The sequence below is a fragment of the Oncorhynchus kisutch genome, linkage group LG4 (genome assembly GCF_002021735.2).
Source record: "Oncorhynchus kisutch isolate 150728-3 linkage group LG4, Okis_V2, whole genome shotgun sequence".
In the NCBI taxonomy this organism is placed as follows: Eukaryota; Metazoa; Chordata; class Actinopteri; order Salmoniformes; family Salmonidae; genus Oncorhynchus; species Oncorhynchus kisutch.
The window spans coordinates 74,573,550-74,601,255 of NC_034177.2; the positions used below are offsets into that span (position 1 = coordinate 74,573,550).

The following is a 27,706-nucleotide window of genomic DNA, read 5'->3' on the forward strand; positions in this document are numbered from 1 at the left end:
TACGACAGAGCCTGGACTCACTCGAACCCAGAATCTGTAGTGGCACAGCTACTGATGCTGTGCCCGACCACCCCGCCACTCGCTAAGTCACTGTACCTGCTTCAACAGACAGAATGGGTGTTCGTCAACCTGTGCCTAAAATGATTGACACAAATAGTTACCACAGTCAAAGTCATAAACCCCGCCCATGTAAAAAAACAAAAAACAAAACATGTATCTTCTAAAATTGAGATTTGAAACCTAACCTTCACCAAACTGCTAACTGTATGCCTAACACTAACCTTAAATTAAGACATATTAAGCACGTTTTTCATTATCTTTTACGATAGACTTTGCGGCTGTGGTAACTAGTGAAAGCCACACAAACGTAACACACGCAAAAAAAAAGGAAGTGCGTTTACGCTACGTACACTCCGTTGACAGGACAGCGCGCCAAATTTTGTAAACAAAGCAAGTGAAGCTTTCAACCAGATATCCACCATTTTGATAAAGAAGAAGGTTTCAAGGTAGGTAGAGGTTTTAAAACGCTATTACAAATAACGTTATGAATAACGTGTGCAGACAATAATTGTTTTGAAATCATTTACAGGGGCTTTCTGCACTGCATTTAAAAAAAAGAAAAAAAAGGGCGACATTGCCACTGTTTTGGTAAACAAGAGGGCTGGAGAAATGTAGCGAAGTACGTAAGCGAACCACTCAAAATTGATGGACAAAACTAGCTATGCATGCATACATACAGTAGCTACAAGGCCTGAACATCAACGGGAATACAATTGCAGTTTTAATCATGTTTTGACGCAATACAGTGTTAGCCTAAAATGTCATTGTTTACAAACAATGGAGTTAAACAATATTGTATTTTGGGTTCTGATGGGGTACAGCAGTTGAACTAAGCTCATGAGTGATTTATAAGTTATATTCTTCAAGAATCATTGGCTATAACGTTATGTGGTTACATTTCTCCAGCCCTCAGTGATATATATATATATATATATATACACACTTGAAGTCGGGAAGTTTACATACACCTTAGTCAAATACATTTAAACTCAGTTTTTCACAATTCCTGACATTTAATCCTAGTAAAAATTCCCTTTTCTTAGGTCAGTTAGGATCACCACTTTATTTTAAGAATGTGAAATGTCAGAATAATAGTAGAGAATTATTTATTTCAGCTTTTATTTCTTTCATCACATTCCCAGTGGGTCAGAAGTTTAAATACTCTCAATTAGTTTTTGGTAGCATTGCCTTTAAATTGTTTAACTTGGGTCAAATGTTTTAACCATAAGTTAGGTGAATTTTGGCCAATTCCTCCTGACAGAGCTGGTGTAACTGAGACAGGTTTGTAAGGCCTACTTGCTCGCACACACTTTCCCCACACATTTCTATAGGATTGAGGTCAGGGCTTTGTGATGGCTACTCCAACACCATGACTTTGTTGTCCTTAAGCCATTTTGCCACAACTTTGGAAGTATGCTTGGGGTCATTGTCCATTTGGAAGACCCATTTGTGACCAAGCTTTAACTTCAATTGTCTTGAGATGTTGCTTCAATAAATCCACATCCTACCTCATGATGCCATCTATTTTGTGAAGTGCACCAGTCCCTCCTGCAGCAAAGCACCCCCACAACATGATGCTGCCACCCCCGTGCTTCACGGTTGGGATGCTGTTCTTCGGCTTGCAAGCCTCCCCCTTTTTCCTCCAAACATAACGATGATCATTAAGGCCAAACAGTTATATTTTTGTTTCATCAGATCAGAGGACATTTCTCCAAAAAGTACGATATTTGTCCCCATGTGCAGTTGCAAACCGTAGTCAGGCTTTTTTTATGGCGGTTTTGGAGCAGTGGCTTCTTCCTTGCTGAGCAGCCTTTCAGGTTATGTCGATATAGGACTTGTTTTACTGTGGATATCGATACTTTTATATCCGTTTCCTCTAGCATCTTCACAAGGTCCTTTGCTGTTGTTCTGGGATTGATTTGCACTTTTCTCACCAAAGTACGTTCATCTCTAGGAGACAGAACGCGTCTCCTTCCTTAGCGGTATGACGGCTGCGTGGTCCCATGGTGTTTATAGTTGCTTGCTATTGTTTGTACAGATGAACATGGTACTTTCAGGGGTGTGGAAATTGCTCCGAAGGATGAACCAGACTTGTGAAAGTCTACAATTGTTTTTCTGAGGTCTTGGCTGATTTCTTTTGATTTTCCCATGATGTTAAGCAAAGAGGCACTGAGTTTGAAGGTAGGCCTTGAAATACATCCACAGGTACACCTCCAATTGACTCAAATGATGTCAATCAGCCTATCAGAAGCTTCTAAAGCCATGCCATCATTTTCTGGAATTTCCCAAGCTGTTTAAAGGCAGTCAACTTAGTGTATGTAAACTTCTGACCTACTGGAATTGTGATACAGTGAATTATAAGTTAAACAATTGTTGGAAAAATTACTTGTGTCATGCACAAAGTAGATGTCGTAACCGACTTGCCAAAACTATAGTTTGTTAACAAGAAATTTGTGGAGTGGTTGAAAACGAGTTTTAATGACTCCAAGTGTATGTAAACTTACGACTTCAACTGTATATACAGTACTATTCAAAGTTTGGACACACCTACTCATTCAAGTTTTTCTTTATTTTGTACTATTTTCAACATTGTAGTATAATAGTGAAGCCTTCAACACTTTATTTATTTTTGCTATTTTGCACCCCAGTATCTCTACTTGCACATCATCATCTGCACATATATCACTCTAGTGTTAATGCTAAATTGTAATTATTTCTCCTATTGCCTTACCTCCCTAATCTTACTACATTTGCACACACTGTACATATATTTTTGTATTGTGTTATTGACTGTATGTTTGTTTATCCCATGTGTAACTCTGTGTTGTTGTTTTTGTCACACTGCTTTATCTTGGCCAGGTCACAGTTGTAAATTAGAACTTGCCTCAACTGGCCTACCTGGTTAAAGAAAGGTGAAATATATACAAATATTTTTAAAGATGGAATCATGTAGTAACCAAACAAGTGTTAAACAAAGTAGCCACCATTTGCCTTGATGACAGCTTTGCACAATTTTGGCATTCTCTCAACCAGCTTAACCTGGAATGCTTTTTCAACAGTCTTTAAGGAGTTCCCACATATGTTGAGCACTTGTTGGCTGCTTTTCCTTCACTCTGCGGTCCAACTCATCCCAAACCATCTCAATTGTTTTGAGGTCGGGTGATTGTGGAGGCCAGGCAAGTCTCTTCTTCTTATTGGTGACCTTTAGTAGTGATTTCTCTGCAGAAATTTGACCACGAAGGCCTGATTCACGCAGTCTCTTCTGAACATTGATGTTGAGATGTGTCTGTTACTTGAACTCTGTGAAGCATTTATGTGGGCTGCCATTTCTGAAGCTGGTAACTCTAATGAACTTATCCTCTGCAACATAGGTAACTCTGGGTATTCCTTTCTTGTGGCGGTCCTCATGAGAGCCAGTTTCATCATAGCTCTTGATGGTTTTTGCGACTGCACTTTAATACATTTTTAATGTTCTTGAAATTCTCCTCATTGGCTGACCTTCATGTCTTAAAGTAATGATGGAATGTCTTTTCTCTTTGCTTATTTGAGCTGTTCACGCCATAATATGGACTTGGTCTTTTACCAAATAGGGCTGTCTTCTCTATACCCGCCTACCTTGTCACAACACAACTGATTTGGCTCAAACACAAAGGAAAGAAATTCCACAAATTAACTTTTAAGAAGGCATACCTGTTAATTGAAATGCATTCTAGGTGACTATCTCATGAAGTTGGTTGAGAGAATGCCAAGAATGTGCAAAACTGTCATGAAGGCAAAGGGTGGCTACTTTGAAGAATCTCAAAGAGATTCAAATATATTGAGATTTGCTGAATACTTTTTTTGGTTACGACATGATTCGATATGTGTTATTTCATCGTTTCAATCGCAGATTTCCCTTTTAACCTAAAGCTGACAGATCGGGATGTGGCTACTCGACCAGTGTCAAGCACTGTTCAACACCTCCAGCCTCTATGGGGTGCTGGGCGTTTCCAAGGAGGCGACAGACGCAGAGATCCGACACAGCTACTACAAGGTGTCGCTCAGGGTTCACCCAGATCGTGCTCCCGAAGACCTGCAGGCAACAGAGAAATTTCAGGTGGGAAAGTGTCATCTAAAACACCTACTCAAATCTGCAGTTAGCCTAGTTCACCTAGCTAACTGTCTAGAGTTGTATTTTACTGTATTTACCTAGCCCCTATCTTTCAGGTGCTTGGGAAGTTATATGCCGTGTTGAGTGACAAGGAGCAGAGGGCAGTGTATGATGAGCAGGGACTTGTGGCTGAGGATTCTGACTCACTGCAGCAGGACCAATGCTGGGAGGAGTACTGGAGGTTGCTGTTCCCTAAGGTAGCCTAACTATATAACTATCTAAAGCTGATTAACATCTTCTCCATACACCGTATTTACTTTTTAGGCCCTCCTGAGAGAACTTTTCTTTTTCATACCTTAGCCATAAAATAGTCACTAGACGTGTGTAATTTTGAGTAATGTACCTTAATCATTACAAGACTGTCATCAGCATCACCCAGTACCATCTTCCTCTGTATCTCCCCAGCTTCTTGACTTTCTTTATCCGCCTGGAAGCAAATAACAAACACCCAGTATAATGTCACAATTAGAATTTGTTCTAACAACCATCTCTCCTTCATTAGATCACATTGGAGGACATCCAGGAGTTTGAGAGGAAGTACAAAGGCACGGAGGAGGAGAGGCAGGATGTGATGCAGATTTACCTGCAGCACCAGGGGAACATGGACGCCATCATGGCCTCAGCCCTGTGCTGCTCTCAGGAGGACGAGCCCAGGATCACAGCCCTTATACAGACAGCCATCCAGGCAGGGGAGCTCACGGCCTACCCTGCTTTCACCCAGGAGAGCACCAGGAAGAAGAAAACACGCAAACATAAGGTACAGTGTGCTTTATACAAATACTTGTACACACTCACTTCCTCTGTTGGTAATTCTTTTTAGTTCATATTTGTGAGAATACTTTGTTCTTCCAGGCTGATGAAGAAAGACAAGAAGCTGAGGAGAGGCAGAGAGAGATGGGACTCAATGATGCTGATGACAGTCTTGTGATTATTTTAAAGGTAAGTTGAATCACACAACCAAGATCTTAACTGGTGACTGTTTTAGGGGTTCAGGTACAGCATTAATGGTGTGTATTTTTGTCTCGTTAACAGCAAAAGCAGAAGTCCAGAGAGCAGAATTTAAACTCTTTCCTGTCTGACCTGGAAGCTAAATACTCCAAGGGAGGAAAAGCCAAAGCAGGAGGGAACGGAAAAAAGTGAAGACTTCAAACCCTTGAAGGTAGAGGTTAAGGTAACATTTTTTATCAAAACTTGACACCTGCATGCCCCCTAGTCACACATCTATCACGTATTTCTTTACAAATTATCTTACTGATCTAAGCTCCGCTAGCACCTCTGCTGAAAGTAGAATATGGCTTCTACTGCAGTGAGGTGAATTGTCCCAGTACTTAAACAGCCCCTCTATTCCCTCAAAAGTCTCCTGTGCCTTACACTAAGCCCTCATCACATTAAGGTTTGTTAGGAAAACATCTAACACCTACCTTTTAGTTGGAGTCTCTCTAAGGCTTGTCTTTTCTCTTCCCATTAAGGTATGCTATGTGAAACCCCAAAGTTTTGTGCTTGTCTTTTTTACATGGGAAAATAAAGGTAATGTGCTTATAAAAGTACAAAGAAACCAGTCGAAGCATGTCAGTCTTCAAAAGGCTTTTGTTTCTCCTGCATAGTTGGACTTGCCATTCGGGTCATCCTACGAAAATTGTCTTTCCTGTCCCCTACATTAACCACCAGGAAAAACACGTATGTTAGATAATGACATGTTGTTTTAATTTAAGTGTTTTGTTAATAAAACATATGTAAAACAGATATTGCAAACTATTTGTATATAGTGCGTTCAGAAAGTATTCAGACCCCTTGATTTTTCCCCCCCCACAGTACTACTTTACAGCCTTGTTCTAAAATGTATTAAAAAACATGTTTTTCCTCAATCTACACATAATACCCCATAATGACAAAGCAAAAACAGTTTTAGACATTTTTACAAATTTATTTAAAATGTGCTATAATATTTACATAAATATTCAGACGCTTTACTCAGTGCCTTGTTGAAGCACCTTTGGCAGCGATTACAGCCTCGAGTATTCTTGGGTATGACGCTACAAGCTTGGCACACCTGTATTTGGGGAGTTTCTCCCATTCTTCTCTGCAGATCCTCTCAAGCTCTGACAGGTTGGATAGGGTCGTCGCTGTACAGCTATTTTCAGGTCTCTCCAGAGATGTTCGATTGGGTTCAAGTCCGGGCTCTGGCTGGGCCACTCAATGACATTCATAGCCTTGTCCCGAAGCCACTCCTGCATTGTCTTGGCTGTGTGCTTAGGGTCGTTGTCCTGTTGGAAGGTGAAGCTTTGCCCCAGTCTGAGGTCCTGAGCACTCTGGAGCAGGTTTTCATCAAGGATCGCGCTGTACTTTGCTCTGTTCATCTTTCCCTTTATCCTGACTAGTCTCCCAGTCCCTGACACTGGAAAATATCCCCACAGCATGATGCTGCCACCACCATGCTTCACTGTAGGGATGGTGCCACGTTTCTTCCAGACGTGACGCTTGGCATTCTGGCCAAAGAGTTAAATCTTGGTTTCATCAAGATGAATCTATAACGTAACAAAATGTGGAAAAAGGGAAGGGGTCTGAAAACTTTCCAAATGCACTATATATACACAGTTGAAGTCAGACGTACATACATTTAAACTCAGTATTTCACAATTCCTGACATTTAATCCTAGTAAGAATTCCCTGTCTTAGGTCAGTTAGGATCACCACTTTATTTTAAGAATGTGAAATGTCAGAATAATAGTTTAAATAATATTTTGTTTCAGCTTTTATTTCTTTTATCACATTCACAGTGGGTCAGAAGTTTACATACACTCAATTAGTATTTGGTAGCATTGCCTTTAAATTGTTTAACTTGGGTCAAACGTTTCAGGAAGCCTTCCACAAGCTTCCCACAATAAGTTGGGTGAATTTTGGCCCATTCCCCCTGACAGAGCTGGTGTAGCTGAGTCAGGTTTGTAGGCCTCCTTGCTCGCACACGCTTTTTCAGTTCTGCCCACAAATTTTCCATAGGATCGAGGTCTGGGCTTTGTGATGGCTACTCTGAAACCTTAACTTTGTTGTCATTAAGCCATTTTTCCACAACTTTGGAAGTATGCTTGGGGTCATTGTCCATTTGGAAGACCCATTTGCGACCAAGCTTTAACTTCCTGACTGATGTCTTGAGATGTTGCTTCAATATATCCACATAATTTTGCTCCTTCATGATGCCATCTATTTTGTGTGCACCAGTCCCTCCTGCAGCAAAGCACCCCCACAACATGATGCTGCCACCCCGTGCTTTGGCTTGCAAACCTCCCCCTTTTTCCTCCAAACATAAGGATGGTCATTATGGCCAAACAGTTCTATTTTTGTTTCATCAGACCAGAGGACATTTCTCCAAAAAGTACGATCTTTGTTCTCATGTACAGTTGCAAACCGTAGTCTGGCTTTTTTTATGGCAGTTTTGGAGCAGTGGCTTCTTCCTTGCTGAGCGGACTTTCAGGTCATGTCGATATAGGACTCGTTTTACTGTGGATATAGATACATTTGTACCTGTTTCCTCCAGCATCTTCACAAGGTCCTTTGCTGTTGTTCTGGGATTGATTTGCACTTTTCGCACCAAGTACGTTAATCTCTAGGAGACCAAATGCGTCTCCTTAGCAGTATGACGGCTGCGCGGTCCCATGGTGTTTATACTTGCTCACTATTGTTTGTACAGATGAACGTGGTACCTTCAGGCATTTAGAAATTGCTCCCAAGGATGAACCAGACTTGAAGGTCTAAATACATTTTAAAAATGGGAGGTCTTGGCTGATTTCTTTTCCTATTCCCATGATGTCAAGCAGAGGCACTGAGTTTGAAGGTTGGCCTTGAAATACATCCACAGATACACCTCCAATTTACTCAAATGATGTCAATTAGCCTATCGGAAGCATCTCAAGCCATGACATCATTTTCTTGAATTTCCCAAGCTGTATAAAAGCACAGTCAATTTAGTGTATGTAAACTTCTGACCCATTGGAATTGTGATTAAATAAAATAATCTGTTTGTAAACAATTGTTGGAAAAAGGACTTGTGTCATGCACAAAGTAGATGTCCTAACCGACTTGCCAAAAGTTTAACACGAAATTTGTGGAGTGGTTGAAAAACAAGTTAATCCAACCTATGTAAACTTCTGACTTCAACTGTATATATTTCGTAGAAAATATATTTTTCTCCCACTCTAAATGTCATAATACATTAGAAAGTATTAGTTATTTAGTGGATTACTTAAACTAATGTCAACTAAATATAACTCATTTACAGGGAATAGCTGTCCCTCAATTTCATGTCAATGGGGTGTTACGCCATTAAATAACATTTATAAAAGCAACATCCTTGTGAATTTCTTCCTGGGTTGAATGTTCATTGGAGCTGTTTTGAAAAGCACATGGTGAGTCTGCAGTAGAGGTCGACCGATTATGATTTTTCAATGCGGACACCGATTATTGGATGACCAAAAAAGCTGATAACGATTAATCGGCCGATTTCTATTTATTTATTTGTAATAATGACAATTACAACAACTGAATGAACACTTATTTTAACTTCATATAATAGATCAATAAAAATCTATTTAGCCTCATAAATAATGAAACATGTTCAATTTGGTTTAAATAATGCAAAAACAAAGTGTTGGAGAAGTAAAAGTGCAATATGTGCCATGTAAAAAAGCTAACGTTTTAGTTCCTTGCTCAGAACATGAGAACATATGAAAGTTGGTGGTTCCTTTTAACATGAGACTTCAATATTCCAAGGTTAAGAGGTTTTAGGTTGTAGTTCATAAGGTATTTATAGGACTGTTTCTCTCTATACCATTTGTATTTCATATACCTTTGACTATTGGATGTTCTTATAGGCACTTTAGTATTGCCAGTGTAACAGTATAGCTTCCGTCCCTCTCCTCGCCCCTACCTGGGCTCGAACCAGGAACACATCAACAACAGCCACACTCAAAGCAGCGTTACCCATCGCTCCACAAAAGCCGTGGCCCATGCAGAACAAGGGGAATAACTACTCCAAGTCTCAGAGCGATTGACGTTTGAAACGCTATTAGCGCGCACCCCACTAACTAGCTAGCCATTTCACATCGGTTACACCAGCCATTAGGCTGATAGACTTGAAGTCATAAACAGCGCTGTGCTTGCGAAGAGCTGCTGGCAAAATGCACGAAAGTGCTGTTTGAATGAATGCTTACGAGCCTGCTGCTGCCTACCATCGCTCAGTCAGACTGCTCTATCAAATATCAAATCATAGACTTAATTATAACATAACACACAGAAATACGAGCCTTTGGTCATTAATATGGTCGAATCTGGAAACTATCATGTCGAAAACAAAACGTTTATTATTTCAGTGAAATACGGAACCGTTCGGTATTTCATCTAACGGGTGGCATCCATAAGTCTAAATATTCTTGTTACATTGTACAACCTTCAATGTTATGTCATAATTACGTACAATTCTGGAAAATTTGTTCGCAATGAGCCAGGCGACCCAAACTGTTGCATATACCGACTCTGTGCAATGAACGCAAGAGAAGTGACACCATTTCACCTGGTTAATATTGCCTGCTAACCTGGATTTCTTTTAGCTAAATATGCAGATTTAAAAATATATAATTTTGTTTATTGATTTTAAGAAAGGCATTGGTGTTTATGGTCAGATAGTCGTGCAAAGATTGTGCTTTTGTTCGCAAATGCGCTTTTGTTCAATCATCCCCCAGCGTTGCATCGATTATATGCAATGCTGGACACACTAGATAAACGAGTAATATCATCAACCATGTTTAGTTATAACTAGTGATTATGATTGTTTATAAGATAAGTTTAATGCTAGCTAGCATCTTACCGTGGCTTCTACTGCATTCACGTAACAGGCAGGCTCCTTGTGGAGTGCAATGAGAGGCAGGTGGTTAGAGCGTTGGACTAGTTAACCGTAAAATTGCAAGATTGAATCCCAGAGCTGATAAGGTAAAAATCTGTAGTTCTGCCCCTGAACAAGGCAGTTAACCCACCGTTCCTTGGCCGTCATTGAAAATAAGAAAGTGTTCTTAACTGACTTGTCTAGTTAAATAAAGGTGTAAAAAAAAAGTTTATAGTATGGGGAAAAGGACATTTGTTTAAAATAATTGATCAAATCACATGATTAAGTAATTTATTCACAATTTAAGAAGTGTGGTTTGAGCTACTGTGGCCACCATCTTAGATATTCTATATTTTCTGCAGATTTTTTTCACTGGTTAATGTTCCTGCTGTTTTTATTAGAACAGTCTGAAGGTTTGTCACTGGTGTTATAGAAGAATGTTTTGTTTAAATAATTTATATATTATCATTAACCTTTTTCGTCTTGGATTATATATGTAAAGTAAATACTCAAATTACATTCTGGAAAGCCTTAATTGTCATTCAAATATAGGGAACACCGGTGACAAAGGCAACACAAGCATTTTAATGTAATATACAAAAAATAATATGCTGTCATTTATTTTCATTAACATTGTTACGGCATTAACTATTATGACTAATTTGTAAAAACTTTTTATTGGCTGGTCAAAAAGCCACCATTTTCATAGAATGACTCATTCCCTGCATAGAAGAATTTAAGAGTATAGAGATCAGAGAACATAAACAATATACATACCAACATACATACAGATAGGTAGGTTTAATGAGACGGGTTACTGTCTTTGGCAGCCAGGTAAGCAGAGTTCCAACATACAAAAATAGGGCTCTAGAAAAACAAAAAAAGCATCAAATAAAATCACCTAACAGTACAATGTAGAAATGTTCCTTGTTATATAAAGTGTTGTTGAAGGCCCCGTTGGGAGTGGCAGCAGGGCCTTGCATCCTGCCGTGCTGAGGTGTGTGGTTGGTGGAGGCGGCCGAGGTTGATAACACAGCCACAAAGCCAAATTCCACAGCCAAAGTCAAAATTAGCAAAAAATGTATAGCTTTTTATTTTTCACTTTAAAGTTAGGCATATGGTTAGCAGTGTGGTTAGGTTTAAAATCATATTGTAAGAAGAGAAATTGTAGAAATGGGTGGGGTTTAATGATAATTAAGACTTTGTGGCTGTGTTAACTAGTGACAACCGGTTGAAGGGACTACAACCCAGGTCTGCTACTGCGGGATGTGAAGCCCCCCCGGCTGTAGGAGCGTGCTGGGACTGACACAGGCACCAGTACAGCTGAGGAGAGCAGGACAAAGATGAGTGTTAATGAGCATTGATAGTTAATATTCAAATCATCTGTCTGAAAATAATGACTTTTCTCATTAGATAACCAGAGGCTACAACCGAATTCTCTCAAACATAATTAGACCGCAACCCAGCGACATGTTTTATAAATGAGGACCACAGATGGCTCCTACTGACCTGGGGGAGGGGCTTGTGTGTCAGGCTCCTCCTCATCCTTGATGGGGGAGTGGCCCAGAGGGTGGTGGATGAAGGAGTCCAGGAAGGAGGAACTGCTGATACCCAGACTGATGCCCAGACTGATGCCCATCACTCCAATGCCCAAAGAGTCTGCCAGTGTCCCAGACAGAGAGTCAATGAGTCAGCCACAAAAATTAATGCGTAGAAATTGTGTACAGTATTCAATGTAAAACGAGGTGCCCACCTGTACCCAAAGATTCTCTGCCAGGACGCCCCTGTCCAATGTTGTCCAGCACCGTGAAGGAGCGGCGGTAAGGGGTGTCTGACTGCAACAGAACCCAGAGTTAAATCTCACGGACTGGGACGCAGGCAAACATATTCCATATTTATCCATTACAATACAAACCTACAAAATATGCCTAAATTGTTCTGTAGTGGTATAATAACTTTTACCGTGTGTGACTATAGCCATACCCTGTAGGTGTGGGTGGTGTTGGGACGGGAGAATACGTCCAATTGATGAAGCCGATCCCGAGGAAGCAAACAACCAGCTTCATCTGTAACAGCACTATGGGCACGACTGGACAAGCCTCTATGCCGCTACACACACAAAATAAAATTGTGTTGTGTTATTAGCAGGTGATAGATTTAAGTGTTGTCAAGTCAGTGCAAGATGTACAACTATTATGCAGAGTTCTACTCATCCAATACCTGAGTAGGTCTGAAGTGCTGTCCAGAGTGCGTGGGTTCAGCTTCTTCTGTGCCGATGGGGGGAAGGAGTGTGTTCCTGCTCAGAGGTATCAGAGGCGAGGCCAGGCGGTCACTGGCTGTGGGTCTGGAGAGTAACAGCCCTGTTCACTTTCCACACTTTCCATAAAGTTACAGAAGTCTCTTTAACATGGAGCAAACTGAAATCATTCCACATGAGGGCAAAGTATACTGTATGCTTCACACAGATCTTCTTTAACTCAGGGTTCATTAAAAGTTCACCCGTTGGTACTTAATCACACACAACTCCTCACATCTCTTCCACTTCCCTTCTGCTGAACAGAATGCCACAAGGCAAGAGTTAAACAGCAAACAGCTTTCAAAGTAATCTCTCTGAACAGACGGTTCTCCAGCTTCAGAGCAATAAATAAGACGCGAGTGAGGAGGGAGGCGGTGTACATGGAAGAGGACAGGGACCAGATGGAGAATGGGTAACCCCGTTTAAGTTAACTCACAGGCGTGTCCCACGGATGACCTCCTCCATGGAGCCGGCGGCACTGAACTGTGTCAGGCAGGGAACCAATGGCAGAAGGGTGCGTGGGGGGGGGTTACGGCGTAGCGCCGACTGGGGCGGACGGGACAGGGAGGAGGAGCTCTGCTCTAGCACCCGGCGAGGACGGGGCTTGCTGGACGGAATCACACTGGACCCTGGCCGATGGGTCACCACCACCCTCTCCTCAGGATCCCTGAGAAGGAAGCAGTGAACCTTAACTCAAAGTAACATATGCAAAAACCTACATATCCATAGCTAATAACAGTCTCTTGCTCTCTTATTTAATGAGATAAAAGGTGAGTGGTTCACGGCTACAGTTAACTCCTTATGCTACACTCTACTAATAAAGATTGTTATAGTATCATCATGAGTATGATCAGTCTCCATACTGAGCTCTCTCCATCACGCCCAGGTTCCTCTGCTGCAGGGGGATGCCGTGGATCACTATGAGGTCGTTGAGGTTGTGATGCGTCACCGCTGCCCCTACTGGTACCCGACTGGACTGTAGGAGGGAGGGAGGCAGAAGAAGACAGTTAGACTAGGCAAAAGTGGTCATTCACCTAAAAAAAAAAGCCACATCATCCCTACGGACACTTGCACGTCACCACAGTCAGCTCCAACTTGGATTTTCTACATGCAACCAGATGGAGACGACATACCACCACCCACTTGAGACCAAACAGACGATTAGACAAAATAGCAAATTAAAGCGGGAAGTAAATAAAAGCATTCCAAAATGGTCATTATTGAACTAAATAAGAGACGTGTGTAAAATAAATACTCAACAATTGGTTAAGAAGTATGAAAGTGACTAAAAGTGGTATGGTTTGTGTTATTCAACAGGCACAAGCACATTCAGTCTAGGAGTGAATAATAACATGCCGCTGTGGATGGCGTCGATCGGTGCCATTTTGGCTCTGGGTGAGAGTTACATACAGTGGATGGCTTTTTCTGCTTTTTGGATTTCCGTCTGGACTTGTGCTTTGAGACCCTTGATTTTGTGGTCTTTGGGGGAAAAACGGATGACCAAATGAGAGAGAGAAAAGGAGAGAGTGAGGTGGACAGATACAAGGTTGTTGGTTTGAAAGGTGTGAAACAGACCAAGGAACAAGACAGAGTAGGGGACAAAAAGAAGGAAGGAAAGAAAAAAGGATTAAAGTTAATGAATTGATAGCCTTCAAAACAAGAGTGAGAAGAACTACGGACAGCAGGGGAAAACAATTCAGCATCAGTGTGACTGTTTTCAGTTTGCCGAATTTGTCCTAAACTCTCAAACACATCTGAAGGTTATTATGGAGTTCAATCACAGTGCTTATTAACATTTCTTATTGACATAAAACCTACATCCTAGGAGTAGGATGTTCCACTCTCTGAGAAGGTGGTCCTTCAACCCCCTCTCAGGGCACTGACCTGGGGTAGCAGGCTGCCTGTTAGCTGGGGCACCCTGATCTGGCCTAGCCTGGGGAGAAGGGTGGGATGTGTGGACAGAAGCAGGAAAGAATTCTCAGCATCAGACTGTGATGGGCTGAAGTTCACTGCAGTCTTCTCATCATCTGTCAATAAGAAGGGGGCAGAATACTGTCAATTTGACTGATGGATTTGTTGGTTTAAAAGTCAATGACAAGTCAAAAGTGCCTATAAGACATAGCCCTGTGGTCCTACTTGAGACATAGTCCTGTGGTCCTACTTGAGACATAGTCCTGTGGTCCTACCTGAGATTTTGCTCTGTGGTCCTACCTGAGACATAGCCCTGTGGTCCTACCTGAGACATAGCCCTGTAGTCCTACCTGAGACATAGCCCTCCCAATGCCTGCGGACCAGCTCCTCCATCCAGCCAACCAGCTCTCGCCACACGTCGTCAAAGAGCAAGTCCAGGGCCGCCTGTCTGCGACAGCGATAGGGAGACACAGGAGGCAGGCAGTACCTCCGCCGACCAGCCCCCACCCACCCCTGCTCCCACTCATCATCCCTGTAAAAGTCAAACCACAGATTAAACCATCAACACAACAAACCTTCTGCAAAATAATGTCAAAGTCTTTCAAATACTAAGCTTTGTTTTAGGTTACTTGGTACAATGGAACCCTTGGGATAATCCTAAAAGTAGGCTACAAGCTCAATCAAGTGCACCATACTTTAAAGTATTTGAAATGCCCCTATATTTAAAGCGTCCTAAATAGGAGAGCTGGGTGGTGACTCACAGGTCCCTGCTGTCAAAGGCCAGGTACTCCTCCATCAGGCCTTCAGCCTCAATCACCTTGGGCATGTCATGACCTCTGGATCCACTGGGAGTACCAGGGGGGTGGTCAACTGCCACACAGGGCCTGGACAGCACAGCCCTTCTCCCCTGCACACACAGACTGGACACACAAACAACATGGTTCACACTGACATCGGTTTCTCAACAGCATCAGTCCAAACTTTTTAGACTAGCCAGTGCCAGTATGCCTTGTGTTACTTAGTTCACTTGTTGTTTGACAAGCCACACAGTATGTAGGTCACAAAACCACAAAGCCAACAGTAATCTATAATTGATGGGTTAACAACATCAGTAGCTAGTGCTCACTCTGTGCTGGGGCCGGGCTTGTCCTTATCCTGGGGCTTGCTACTACTGCTGTCCTTCTGTCCAGCTGCAGTGGTGCTGGCGGGTGTCCCGGTCCCCTTCCCTGAGATTGCGTACCACTGAAAGCCCTCGTCACTGGGACACACCAGTTGACTACCCAGAATCCTGTGGGTTCACATAGTAGGGTGGATAGGAGGTGAAACAGTGATTAGAACTTAAATGAATCAAACTGACAGGAAAATTAATTTATTTGATTAACAATTTAATTTTGTAATGCTGAGCCAATGGTCTAGGACACACTCTCATTGTGTATAGGGGCCCAATGGTTTTGGGCCGATCATTATGTGGTAAGTAGTTCCTTCTCGGATTTGCAAACAAATCTAAATCAGATTTATCTTAGGTATCTTTAAGTTAGACTGCTCTTTTTAAGAAGTATCACTATACAGCAGCCAAATGACCTTCAGCAATACATTTACAGGTGAGAAGTGGAAGGAGCCAGGCTAGAGTGGCAGTAATGTGTGAGATGAGGGGGTGTAGGGTGAGGACCCACCGTAAGTGAGGGAACCTGAATGCCCACTGATGACACTCATCTTGCAGCCCCAGTAGATGCGCCCCACCCCGCCCCTCGTAAAGCTCCTCATCAATCTCCTCAAACATTTGCTGCACCTGTCGCGACGCCGCCTTGTCAAACTCCTGAGGGATGGAGAGAGGGAAGGGAAAAAGAGTGAGAAGAGCCCCGACCGAGAGGCACACTATGACAGAAGGTCGTTGCTTTTCAAGCTACTTATCAATTATTAGCAGCATGTCGCTGAGCGCTGTTCATTTCACAGCACGCTACATGGCTCCCAGGTGACTGTGTAAGTGATTGTGCTGGAGCAAGTAGTACCATTTGCATGTATATTTCAGAGACTGTGTGTGCGTGCACAGGCGAGTGTTTGTGTGTACTGTACAATGTTAAGTTCGTAATTTAGGACTGTAGGGGTATGAGTTCTATGAGGCCTTCTGAGGACATGGCTGTGTAAATAAATCAGAGATTTTTTGTTTTGTTTCTGAAGACAAGCTCTAGAAAGCTCAGCATCACGACGAAGCGAAACCATGAGGGAAATGACCTCTGCAGACAGAGCAGATTGTCCTCATTACTAAGTCATTACAATACAAACATGATTACTCTAATTTAATGGTAATCTGCATACAAGACTGTTGTAGCATTCAGCATGGCTATGCCTCGCTATATATGCACTTCAAAATACTCAGAACATAGGGCATTTGAACTGAAAGATTCTGGCAGCCAGCTGAGAAGGTGAGGTGAGACTCACATCATAGCCCCAGGAGAAGACAGAGCTCCTCTCTGTAGAGATGCCTGTCCCTGTGTAGCTGTGGATCCCAGACCAGGCCCGCGTTGTGTTTCCAGTGGTGACCGTTGGAGAGTCTGACCGGTTAGAGGCTGCAGACGTCGTCTCTGAGCTGCAACAGAGGACAGACATTGTTTACATGTTGCTGTACGTTAAAGTGTTGTGTGTTGTTGAGTGTACCAGGGAATATTTTAGAGCAGTGAGGTATATTACTGTGCTGTTCAGATTATGTAACTGGCTACCTCCCTCTATTTTGTCTCCTTCACACATCTAAACAGAATCTGTGAAAGCAATATGGCTGCTCCCTACAAGTGTACATGCTTTCACCTGTCCGGTTCATGAAAAACAGGTCATACCTGTTGTAAGTTGAGACAGCTTCCTGAAGGTCATGGAGGAGGTGCTGGGGGAGGAAGTCATCGTCTACCTCTTCTGGGAGAGGGTGATGGTCAAGGTGGCTTCGGGATAAGCCACGACTGCAGAGAAGGGAAAATATAGCTGAATAAAACATGAATTAGCAATAGCATTGATATATATATATATATATCTTTCATTGTAATACTTTGGTGGGTTGATATTTATTGTTGTAAAAAGACATTGATCCCAAACAAACAAGAAGTGAAATATGAGGTAGAAGTGGGACTCTTACGTCATCAGTTACAGCATTGAACAACATCATCCTATTGCATCCATTTGTGTAATGGAGGCAACTGACCTTGGCTTGGTTTGACAAATGGGCTCTCACATGATCACTACATTATCCTTTACGTTGTCACCCGATAATTAGCTAACCAACAATCTAACTTTAGTCAATCAGGTTACCATATTTCAATCTCGAATGACAGAAATTACAGTTAACAAAGAATGACAAACTTGTCCACTAGCTAGCAACTATTACTTACATCTCAAGACTGTGCGTTACCGGCCGCCTGGTGTATCGCGAAATCATCTTTTTCTCCGTTTTTATCGCCTCATGCCCCCCCGAGTGTCCTCTCTCACCGTGCTTCCCTCTGATTCATGGCCCCACTTGCCCTTTTGGCAGAGGTTTGTCATTTTCAGCCGCCCGCGGTTCAATAACACCTGTACACCCTAGCAAGTTACCTAGCTAGCTAGCTTCGTTGTCTTTGATGTGGAACTTAATTGCAGCGAACTTGCTAACGTTAACAAACATTAGCTAGCAATCTATATTAGCAATCTACGTTAGCTAACTGAGGGAGAACCAAACCGCGCAGTTGTGCACGAAGTGGCCTATTAATATACAATGCAGTGGAATACTTCAAATAAAACGCGGCCTAAAAGTATTATGGTATTATAGGTTATGTTTCAGGCAGTGCCAGTAAAATAATCAATATAGCCATTAACTACAGCATCCCTCACGACAACAATAACAAGGCTGTCATGGATACCTAACTTTCTTATCCCTATACCTCACGGGAAATGTATTTTGATCTCCTCTAAATGACCTTTTACAAAAATAGAAAAGACTACAACTCCCTGTGTTCTGTGCGATATTCCTATTGCGCTACAAAATTATGTCCGTCTCTCACCTGGGAACGTTGTCTACGTATAGAATTCAAAACAATTGTAATTCCACATTTTTTGTAAATTGTACAACTTTTCTATTGATTCATTATATTTTTTGTGTATCGTAATTTTGAAGCAAAATTGAATCGAAGTATATTATTATTTCTGGGATAAATGCGTGTCGTATAGGAACCAATGACAAAAACGGTAGTATTATAACCGAGATCTATTAATGGTAGGGGAAAAAATAGTTCCTCTAACGGCATGAGAATGACAGAACTTGACAACTAATTTTATTTTTATGGGAGTCCTTCTTGAAGATTAACGTTAAAACATATACATAATAAACAAGGCGAGGTAAGACCTCTCTCAGAACTGTGACTTAAGTTAACGTTAATTGATCATGCGATTAGCTAGTGAAGACACTGACTAGTTAGGATGCTAGCTTCATTTTATTGACATGACTTCGTTTGCAAATATCATGTAATGTTCAGTGTAAAAGAGTAGGCCTATCATTGAAGACTTATAGATCAAGATATCATGTGATCAATGGCAGTTACATATAGTTACACAATATGTTTATCGATAAGACAAGCTGCCTGTCTGAACAGTTTGGAGGCTGAGCTTGTACCCTATAATTCAGTTATGATTCAAATGTCATTATAGAGATGTCGTATGATCTGACCTACAACAGTCTCTGCTGATAACAAAGCAAAGAACATAACTTATCTTGTTATTGCTCATATCATAGGTTCATCAAGCCACCCCCACTATGGACCCACTTAGGAGAACAGCCTTGCTAGATGGCATGGTCCAGTACTATCTCTTCTTGGTTCAGCCTAACCTCTTAGACACACAGTCTGATGATCTACGTCTGAGACTGTGGCCAAGGTTGCCCCTCTCCTTGTGCAGTATATCTGGCAACAGCAGCCATTCAACCTCAAGTACCACACTGAGAAAGGCACAGTACTGGTTCTGACCTGGATACAAATGTTTTTTGAGGATTGAAGGATTTGTTATACAAATCATTTTGATGCTTTGACTGAATGAATGGTGATCATGTCTTGATTGTACCTGCAAGGGGAGTTCCTGCACACTTTGGAGGCAGCGCTGTGTTTGGGGACAGTGTGGAGGATGAGTGGTTCATCTTATACCTCCTGCTTCAGATCACACAAGCCTTCCCAGAACTTGGTGCCAGGTAGAGTGGAGCACACAGTCTGCAAAGCTCTGTATTACTTCCAGTTAGTTTCAACTTCCCAGTGATATTTATTTTAACTTGCAGGTTAGAGTACAATGATGGGGAGTTCCTTCTGATTGAAGCAGCAGACTATCTTCCCAAGTGGTTGAACCCAGAGAGCAGTGGAAACCGAGTAAGTTGTCTACGTTTGATGTAGCACATTTAGCGCCTATTTACGATAATATTTTCTGTCCAGGAAGTTGTGTTAAGAGCCCTGACACTTGCACTAAAAGTTAACACATATGCGGTACTATTTTCACATCAAATTTTATTTTATTTGTCACATGCACCAATTACAACAGATGTAGTTTTTACAGTGAAATGCTAACTTACAAGTCCTTAACCAACGATGCAGTTTTAAGAAAATACCTTAAAAAGTAAGAGATAAAAAACAAATAATTAAAGAGCAGCGGTAAATAACAATAGCTGGGCTATATACAGGCAGTACCAGTACAGAGTCAATGTGGAGGCTATATACAGGCGGTACCGGTACAGAGTCAATGTACGGGGACACCAGTGTTGAGGTAATTGAGATATTTATGTACATGCAGGTAGGGTGGCTATGCATCGATGATAACAGAGAGTAGTAGCAGGAGTCTTATGGCTTGGGTGTAGAAGCTGTTTAGAAGCCTCTTTGACCTAGACTTGGTTCTCCAGTACTGCTTACCGTGCGGTAGCAGAGAGAACAGTCTATGACTAGGGTAGCTGGAGTCTTTGATGATTTTTAGGGCCTTCCTCTGACACCACCTGGTATAGAGGTCCTGGATGGCAGGAGGCTTGACACGATTGATCAAATCAAATCAAATGTATTTATATAGCCCTCCGTACATCAGCTGATATCTCAAAGTGCTGTACAGAAACCCAGCCTAAAACCCCAAACAGCAAGCAATGCAGGTGTAGAAGCACGGTGGCTAGGAAAAACTCCCTAGAAAGGCCAAAACCTAGGAAGAAACCTAGAGAGGAACCAGGCTATGTGGGGTGGCCAGTCCTCTTCTGGCTGTGCCGGGTGGAGATTATAACAGAACATGGCCAAGATGTTCAAATGTTCATAAATGACCAGCATGGTCGAATAATAATAAGGCAGAACAGTTGAAACTGGAGCAGCAGCACAGTCAGTATTGATGTATTGGGCCGTACGCACTACCCTCTGTAGTGCCTTGCATTCGGAGGCGGAACAGTTGCCATATCAGGCAGTGATGCAACCCATCAGGATGCTCTCGATGGTACAGCTGTAAATTATTTTGAAGATCTGAGCCATGCCAAAACTCCTGAGGGGGAATAGGTTTTGTCGTGCCCTCTTCACGACTGTCTTGGTGTGCTTGGACCATGTTAGTTTGTTGTTGATGTTTTGGAAACAAAATGAAAATTTGTTTTGTACACCTTTATAGGGTTAGGGTTCCCACATGGCCATATTACAGCAGTTGTTTACGTAAAACAGATGGAAGACAGTCGACTACCTGTGCTAATTAGCTATCTGCGTCTCTGAACACCTGTGCGTAAATGGAAGACGGACAACATAAACGTGTTTTCACTGAAAAATACTGTCGGTTGCAACTGTGTTTAAAACAGTGTACGACAGTGTATATTTTACATTTGTGAATTAATTTTTATGTGATATGATAGTAGATGGCTTTATGTTTCTAGAACCGTACTGCAATTGACAATCGATTCACGTTTACATGGAATGTTTGGGCTGCCAGAGCCTAAACAGAACATGTAAGGTCCTTGAACTGTAAGGAGTAACATCAGGCTCCATTATTAGGCTATGTGTGATGACTACAAATTGTTTATCACTGTCTATACATCTCTTCACATAGCTGACTATCCCTTCGTTTGTTGCCTCTGTAGGCCTATATCAGTCTGTCCATCTGTGTCTCTCCCCCTGGTTCTGGTCTGCTAGGTGTTCCTCTACAGGGGTGAGCTGTACATCCTGCCCTGACCTCCCGCTCTAGTGGAGTTGGCCTGCCCATGAACGCAGTGCCCAGCGTGAACCATACTCTGGTCCTGCTCTCGTCCCACACACAGTCCTGTCTGGCCTGCCCCAAGATCCGCACTGCTCTAAGGAAAAGACTGGAGGGGTGAGTGACGCAGCAGATACAACACTATGAAGTGTTGAAGTGATTGTAATGTTTCTGTTTGAGGGTAGATTTGAGTCTTATGATTAGGGCCAGGCCTTTGGCTGGTTTCTTTCTAGCCCGCATTTCGATCATCTGACCTCAAGAGGCCGATATAGCGCCTTCTCACACCACATGTGAATTAATTGTCACGTGTGCACACCTTGACAATCTAATGTAATTATCCAATTAGTCCAAAATAAATTCCCAACCATGTGGATTGACTTCAAGTCAATTGTTTGCTGAAAATTGTCATCAGCAGTCTACACTTTAGACTAATGCACCAAATTATTACACAATCAACATAAATATTTAACTTATTGTTTGTTATCAACATTATATAGGAATAATCCGCATTTTATCTATGAAAATGGAGCCTATTGTTGAACAAAGTAGCCATTTTCATTCGCTATAGAAATACATGTAAATGTTGAGGATATGCAAGGGCCAATATCCCAAAATGTGCGATTTTCATTAACACAAGTAAAAAACGGAGTTGTAGTCTGGTCAACCAAAATAGAAAGCCTCTCTATAATAATGGACGAATCCACTGACTCCACAAGACCAATATTTTTCATGTAGGAGAGCTGGGTGAAGATGTTTAGTTGTTCTGACTGCTACAGTGTATTTACAGGAAGTGAACTATTCAAGTGTTGGCATATCATTCCAAGTAGGCTACCTGCGCTTTTACGTGCGCTTTGTGGAGGCGGGGAAGTGTATCTCTCCAAATCCTTGGTCTTAACAGAGTTGGAGAAGTTGTTGGGTTGTTATTTGTATAGTGAATGAAAATAGGCTAGCCATTTTATGTTTTGAAAATAATTTCCCCCTCTAAAATTTCGGATATAAAAAAGTCCTTGCTATCCTGAATTCTTGGGACGTCCCAACTCAGACGTTACAATGTAAAAAGATTAAGGTTAGGTAAGGCTAGGTTAGGTAAGGGTAGGGGTTAAGTTTAGGGTAGAGACCTCTTAAGGACCCAGATAGCAGTAACAGATGTAAAAATGGCTATCGTTCCCATATGTTAATGGCCCAATGCAGCCGTCAAATAATTTCCTGATAACAATTAATTAAGTACCTTACTGTTTTCAATCAAAATGGTAAAAAATAAACAGGTAACTTCTTAGCAAGAGCAGTTTCTCCTGCAAAAAATAATTGAGTGGGGAGGGGAAAACTGAAAATGAGCTGTTATTGGCAGAGAGGTTTGGAACTCTTTCTTATTGGTCTATTAACTAATTAACTGCCAAAACTCCATCCCACCAAAACATGCTGAAATTTAAGGCTGTCTGTTCAAGCAGCTTTTACACTAAAAGGTCATTATCATAATTGTCATAGTATTGTTCCAATCTCATAGTGTGAAAAAATAAAATAATATTTGGTATGTTCACACACACATAGTTGAAGTTGGAAGTTTACATACACCTTAGACAAAAACATTTAAACTCAGTTTTTCACAATTCCTGGCATTTAGGTCAGGTCATCTTAGGTCAGTTAGGATCACCACTTTATTTTAAGAATGTGAAATGTCAGAATAATAGTAGAGAATGATTTATTTATTTAAGCTTTTATTTCTTTCATCACATTCCCAGTGGGTCAGAAGTTTACATACACTCAATTAGTATCTGGTAGCATTGCCTTTAAATTGTTTAACTTGGGTCAAACGTTTCAGGTAGCCTTCACAAGCTTCCCACAAGAAGTTGGGTGAATTTTGGCCCATTCCTCCTGACAGAGCTCATGTAACTGAGTCCGGTTTGTACATTTTCTATAGGATTGAGGTCAGGGATTTGACTTTGCAGGAACAGCTCTAATAAGCAAAGAGAAACAACAGTCCATCATTACTTTAAGACATGAAGGTCTGTCAATCTGGAAAATGTCAAGAACTTTGAAAGTATCTTCAAGTGCTGTTGCAAAAACCATCAAGCGCTTTGATGAAACTGGCTCTCATGAGGACCGTCACAGGAAATAAATACCCAGAGTTACCTCTGCTGCAGAGGATACATTTATTAGAGTTAACTGCACCTCAGATTGCAGCCCAAATAAATGCTTTACAGAGTTCAAGTAACAGACACATTTCAACATCAACTGTTCAGAGGAGAGTGCATGAATCAGGCCTTCATGGTCGAATTGCTGCAAAGAAACCACTACTAAATGACACCAATAAGAAGAAGAGACTTGCTTGGTCCAAGAAACACGAGCAATGGACATTAGACCAGTGGAAATCTGTCCTTTGGTCTGGAGTCCAAATTGGAGATTTTTGGTTCCAGCCGCCATGACACGGTGTGGATGAACTGATGATCTCCGCATGTATGGTTCCCACGGTGTGGGTGAACTGATGATCTCCGCATGTATGGTTCCCACCGTGAAGCATGGAGGAGGTGTGATGGTGTGGGGGTGCTTTGCTGGTGACACTGTCTGTGATTTGTTTTGAATTCAAGGCACCCTTAACCAGCTTGACTACCACAGCGTTCTGCAGCGACATGCCATCCCATCTGGTTTACGCTTAGTGCTTATCATTTGTTTTTCAACAGCTCTATGAACCAACACACCTCCAGGCTGTGTAAGGGCTATTTGACCAAGAAGGAGAGTGATGGAGTGCTGCAGCAGATGACCTGGCCTCCACAATCACCCAACCCCAATCAAATTGAGATGATTTGGGAGGAGTTGGACCGCAGAGTGAAGGAAAAGCAGCCAACAAGTGCTAAGCATTTTTTTTTGCATTTAACTAGGCAAGTCAGTTAAGATCAAATTCTTATTTACAATGACGGCCTAAACCTGGCCTAACCCGGAGGATGCTGGGCCAATTGTGCGCTGCCCTATGGGACTACTAATCACGACCGGATGTGATGCGGCCTGGATTCCAACCAGGTACTGCAGTGACGCCTCTTGCACTGCAACGCAGTGTCTTAGACCACTGCGCCAATCGGGAGCACTATGTGGGAACTCCTTCAAGACTGTTGGAAAAGCATTCCTCATGAAGCTGGTTGAGAGAATGCCAAGAGTGTGCAAAGCTGTCATCAAGGTGGCTACTTTGAAGAATATAAAATATATTTTATTTGTTTAACACTTTTTTTGGCTAATACGTGATTCCATATGTGTTATTTCATCGTTTTTAATGTCTTCACTATTATTCTACAATGTAGAAAATTTAAAAAAATAAAGAACTCTTGAATGAGTATGTGTGTCAACTTTTGGCTGGTACTGTATATGATATAAAATTGAGCAGACACTGTAGCTCATAGGATTTGTACCAATGTACGTCAGGAGCACTATCTGTAGCCTAATGGTTATTAGACAGCTTCAATCTTGACAGCATGGCATTTGCTTCTATTGATTGTTAACCCAGAGAACTGATTACACATGTTGGAGTATAATTGTTCTATTACTGGTTAGAAACAGAAACAAAAGATTATGCAATCTTGCAAACAAAAGTAAATCATTGTTCAGTGTGTGAGACCGCTAATCTCTGATGCTAGCTAACCAGTAAGGTGTTTTTATATTCTCCTGAACAGTAATATTTCCTAGATTACTCATAACAGCCCTCTATTTTACGTTTCAATGAGCATAGCGGTATCGGGCTGTTAGCATTGCAATTGTCAGTGATTCATAATGTTATCCCTTTTGGTGATGATGTGTTATTGTGGTTGTTGTCTGTGTCAGGGGTAGCTGCAGGGCTCTGCAGGAACACCAGGAACACTGGTGTCTGTTTGTCTACATGTGTGCCTGCATATATGTGTGTGAATACACTCTCCTGTGTGTGTGTGTGTTTAACTCTGGTGGCAGGGCCCCAGGTGAGGAGGTCCTTCAGCTGCTACAGAGCTGGGATCCCTGCAACGTGGAAGAACTGAGGAAACGCGAGGCCCATCTTCCCCCAGAGGACAGTGGATAAACACCTCCTATTACTACAGTACAGCAGTCACTCAGTCTAGTATCAGCTCAGGTGTAATGAGTAAAATCCCTGTTATTATATGGCACTTACCGTGCTTCTACACCTGCATTGCTTGCTGTTTGGGGTTTTAGGCTGGGTTTCTGTACAGCACTTTGAGATATCAGCTGATGTACGAAGGGCTATATAAATAAATTTGATTTGACTTACCGCGCTGATATGTTTACATCACAAAGTAGACTGCTGGCTTTCGTGTCAGATAAAACCACACGGGCATAAGGCCTGCTGATTTTTAGAGGAAGGGTTCAGCCTTTACTAAACATACTCATATCGTAAACTGGTTAAATAAGAGGTTTCCAAAATGCTGAGCTAGAATGAGTTGGTTGAAACACTGATTTTTCTAATGCCCCCCATCTCCAGGTGAGAGTTGGCTGGATATTTCAGCCCAGGAGCTGGAGCATCTGTTGGAGCATAGGGGGAGGAGTGGGGGTGGGTGGCTTAAGCCCATCCACACCAAACAGACGCAGGGGGGGAAGGGGTGAGGAGGAGGGGGGCAGCTACAGCCTGGTGGCTGTGACCCAAGGCATAAAGAACTTCATCAACGCCATGTCTTCACATGAGGGGGCCCATCTACCCTGGTGAGACTGACGGACTGTCTGTCCACACTGTTCTACTTAGCCCTGTGGTATGCTAACTGCTATGAGATAATACTGTGTAGAATGCTAACGTATGCTAGCTGCTGACTGTAACGGGTGTCAATGTAATTTGCCTTTGTTTATGTTACAGGTCCCATTCAAATGAGCCTTTCGGGTTTGATCCAGACTCTATGGCCATTGCACTGGACAGACTACTGGGTATGTAGTTGCTAGTAGTAAGTTCTATATGAAGGCCGTATGTCACAGGTGGTCAGTGTACTTTTTAACTATGTGCTATGTAGACATGTCAGGGGCTAAGGATGAGGAGTTGGATTCAGATGACCTAGATGATGTCGATGAGGCCGTGGATGGTCCTACCGGACTGCGAGGGGATGAAGGGGCAGAGGCTTCGGAAGGTCTTAGGAAGTACATGGATGAGATGGACCATGAGCTTATGGGCACCAGCATGGGACAGAGCTTCAACCAGCAGGTAAGATATGTGATCGATATTTACCACTTCTTGTTGCAGTGTGCAAATTCTGTAAAGAGTTCTTTGGAAAGAGGAAGGATTAGGGATATCTAAGTTGCATTAATTGCATATAAATATGTCAAATAACGATTGTATTCTATGATTCCAGCAGGGCACCAATAAAGCAGGCCCAGCAGCCAGTGGCTGCCCTTGTTCCCCCAGTGGGGAGGGTCTGCTGGGTGAGGATGAGGAGATCCAGCCCCTGGACATGGACCTTAACATGGTCACTAACCTCCTGGATTCTCTGAGCTCCCGGGCTGGCCGGGCCAGCCTCTAACCTGCTGCAGAGTCTGGGCATCCACCTGCCACCCAATACTGACCGTTCATGCTGAACACCTGCCCCTCAACTCTGACCATTCATTGAGAACTCTGACCGCTCATTATGCCCTAGCAAGGAAAATCACCCAACACCTAGTTCTTACTGTCTGTGCAGCCTAGATACACTGCCCTTTAAACTTTTTGCTCACAGAGTACACCATGGACCACACCAGAATCAATAATGTGCATCAGGACAGTGGTTTGACAACTGGATCATGTTTGCCATTCTGAATGCAGGATCTAAAAGGTAACTGTAACCCTACAAGTTGTGATCCTAACGTAGAGGCACTTTCTCCCCTTTTGGATATTTGAATCTGATTGTCCTAAATATAACATGTAGTTTCAAATGTTTTTTGTTTGTTTTACAGCACTTAAATCATTACTTAGTCAAATAATAAACTCGTACAGCACATTGATATATCAGCTGATGTAAGAAGGGCTATATAAATCAATCTGATTTGATAATTTTTTGGGGGACAAAATGTGTAGTCATTTTCTAAATATATGATGTTAAATGAGGATTCAAGGCAGTGAAAATATTATTTTCTTCGCTTACCCTGTGCCTTATTATTACACAATCTCATTGTGATTCAATATTAACCAAAGCCCAGACAATTTTAGTAATCCATTTGAGATAAACATGTGGACTTGCTTACTGTTAACTTTTTATTGTTTCATGTGGGGATTTGAAAAACCTTGAAGACATAG

At 42.0% G+C, this 27,706-nt stretch overlaps 3 protein-coding genes across 16 annotated transcripts; 2 read left to right on the forward strand and 1 right to left on the reverse strand.

Moving 5' to 3' along the window:
* Positions 1-400: 400 nt before the first annotated feature.
* On the forward strand, positions 401-6,076 carry LOC109888805 (dnaJ homolog subfamily C member 9). 6 transcript variants are annotated; one of them, XM_031823622.1, is made up of 8 exons: positions 427-506; positions 2,920-2,972; positions 3,950-4,156; positions 4,267-4,407; positions 4,713-4,967; positions 5,063-5,149; positions 5,243-5,381; positions 5,680-6,076. In XM_031823622.1, the coding sequence occupies exons 3-7, from the start codon at positions 3,983-3,985 to the stop codon at positions 5,348-5,350; spliced, it is 765 nt and encodes a 254-aa protein (XP_031679482.1). In that variant the 5' UTR covers positions 427-506; positions 2,920-2,972; positions 3,950-3,982; the 3' UTR covers positions 5,351-5,381; positions 5,680-6,076. The 6 variants fall into 6 exon arrangements, with proteins under 6 accessions (XP_020335567.1, XP_031679482.1, XP_020335569.1 ...); XM_020479980.2 differs by having other exon boundaries at positions 5,815-6,076; XM_020479978.2 differs by lacking the exon at positions 2,920-2,972 and having other exon boundaries at positions 401-506; positions 3,970-4,156.
* Positions 3,813-18,186, reverse strand: LOC109889984 (protein FAM149B1). Of its 5 annotated transcripts, XR_004209844.1 has the most exons (20): positions 17,664-18,186; positions 17,121-17,237; positions 16,729-16,876; positions 15,963-16,105; positions 15,416-15,577; positions 15,051-15,209; positions 14,640-14,821; positions 14,263-14,405; positions 13,735-13,857; positions 13,242-13,354; positions 12,815-13,045; positions 12,303-12,426; positions 12,066-12,191; positions 11,836-11,917; positions 11,592-11,741; positions 10,860-11,405; positions 10,068-10,103; positions 4,794-4,917; positions 4,554-4,637; positions 3,813-4,132 (listed from the first exon to the last, which is right to left on the reverse strand). XR_004209844.1 is itself a non-coding variant. In XM_020481897.2 (16 exons), the coding sequence occupies exons 1-16, from the start codon at positions 17,708-17,710 to the stop codon at positions 11,323-11,325; spliced, it is 2,079 nt and encodes a 692-aa protein (XP_020337486.1). In that variant the 5' UTR covers positions 17,711-18,186; the 3' UTR covers positions 10,360-11,322. The 5 variants fall into 5 exon arrangements, 4 of the variants coding, with proteins under 4 accessions (XP_020337486.1, XP_020337485.1, XP_031679481.1 ...); XM_020481897.2 differs by lacking the exons at positions 3,813-4,132; positions 4,554-4,637; positions 4,794-4,917; positions 10,068-10,103 and having other exon boundaries at positions 10,360-11,405; positions 13,789-13,857; XM_020481896.2 differs by lacking the exons at positions 3,813-4,132; positions 4,554-4,637; positions 4,794-4,917; positions 10,068-10,103 and having other exon boundaries at positions 10,360-11,405.
* A 262-nt stretch (positions 18,187-18,448) lies between these two features.
* LOC109889985 (protein ecdysoneless homolog) lies at positions 18,449-27,660 on the forward strand. Of its 5 annotated transcripts, none has more exons than XM_031823625.1 (9): positions 18,449-18,642; positions 19,037-19,483; positions 19,568-19,655; positions 21,423-21,600; positions 25,414-25,537; positions 25,937-26,154; positions 26,303-26,370; positions 26,454-26,641; positions 26,793-27,660. In XM_031823625.1, the coding sequence occupies exons 6-9, from the start codon at positions 26,123-26,125 to the stop codon at positions 26,955-26,957; spliced, it is 453 nt and encodes a 150-aa protein (XP_031679485.1). In that variant the 5' UTR covers positions 18,449-18,642; positions 19,037-19,483; positions 19,568-19,655; positions 21,423-21,600; positions 25,414-25,537; positions 25,937-26,122; the 3' UTR covers positions 26,958-27,660. The 5 variants fall into 5 exon arrangements, with proteins under 5 accessions (XP_031679485.1, XP_020337491.1, XP_020337489.1 ...); XM_020481900.2 differs by having other exon boundaries at positions 18,485-18,642; positions 26,790-27,660; XM_020481902.2 differs by having other exon boundaries at positions 25,414-26,154.
* Positions 27,661-27,706: the final 46 nt, after the last annotated feature.

Bases quoted from the DNA above. Each gene is read 5' to 3' on its own strand.
- LOC109889984 (XM_020481896.2), bottom strand. From the start codon at position 17,710: ATGATTTCGCGATACACCAGGCGGCCGGTAACGCACAGTCTTGAGAT. The intron at 13,046-13,241 runs GTATGGAGACTG...CTTCCTTCTCAG, and splicing joins GGCGTGATGGAGAGAGCTCA to GGATCCTGAGGAGAGGGTGG. The intron at 12,427-12,814 runs GTGAGTTAACTT...GTTACTCTCCAG, and splicing joins GTCATCCGTGGGACACGCCT to ACCCACAGCCAGTGACCGCC.
- LOC109889985 (XM_020481899.2), top strand. From the start codon at position 26,123: ATGTCTTCACATGAGGGGGCCCATCTACCCTG. The intron at 26,155-26,302 runs GTGAGACTGACG...TTTATGTTACAG, and splicing joins GAGGGGGCCCATCTACCCTG to GTCCCATTCAAATGAGCCTT. The intron at 26,642-26,789 runs GTAAGATATGTG...CTATGATTCCAG, and splicing joins GACAGAGCTTCAACCAGCAG to CAGGGCACCAATAAAGCAGG.
- LOC109888805 (XM_020479978.2), top strand. From the start codon at position 3,983: ATGTGGCTACTCGACCAGTGTCAAGCACTGTTCAACACCTCCAGCCTC. The intron at 4,157-4,266 runs GTGGGAAAGTGT...CCTATCTTTCAG, and splicing joins AGGCAACAGAGAAATTTCAG to GTGCTTGGGAAGTTATATGC. The intron at 5,150-5,242 runs GTAAGTTGAATC...TCTCGTTAACAG, and splicing joins GTCTTGTGATTATTTTAAAG to CAAAAGCAGAAGTCCAGAGA.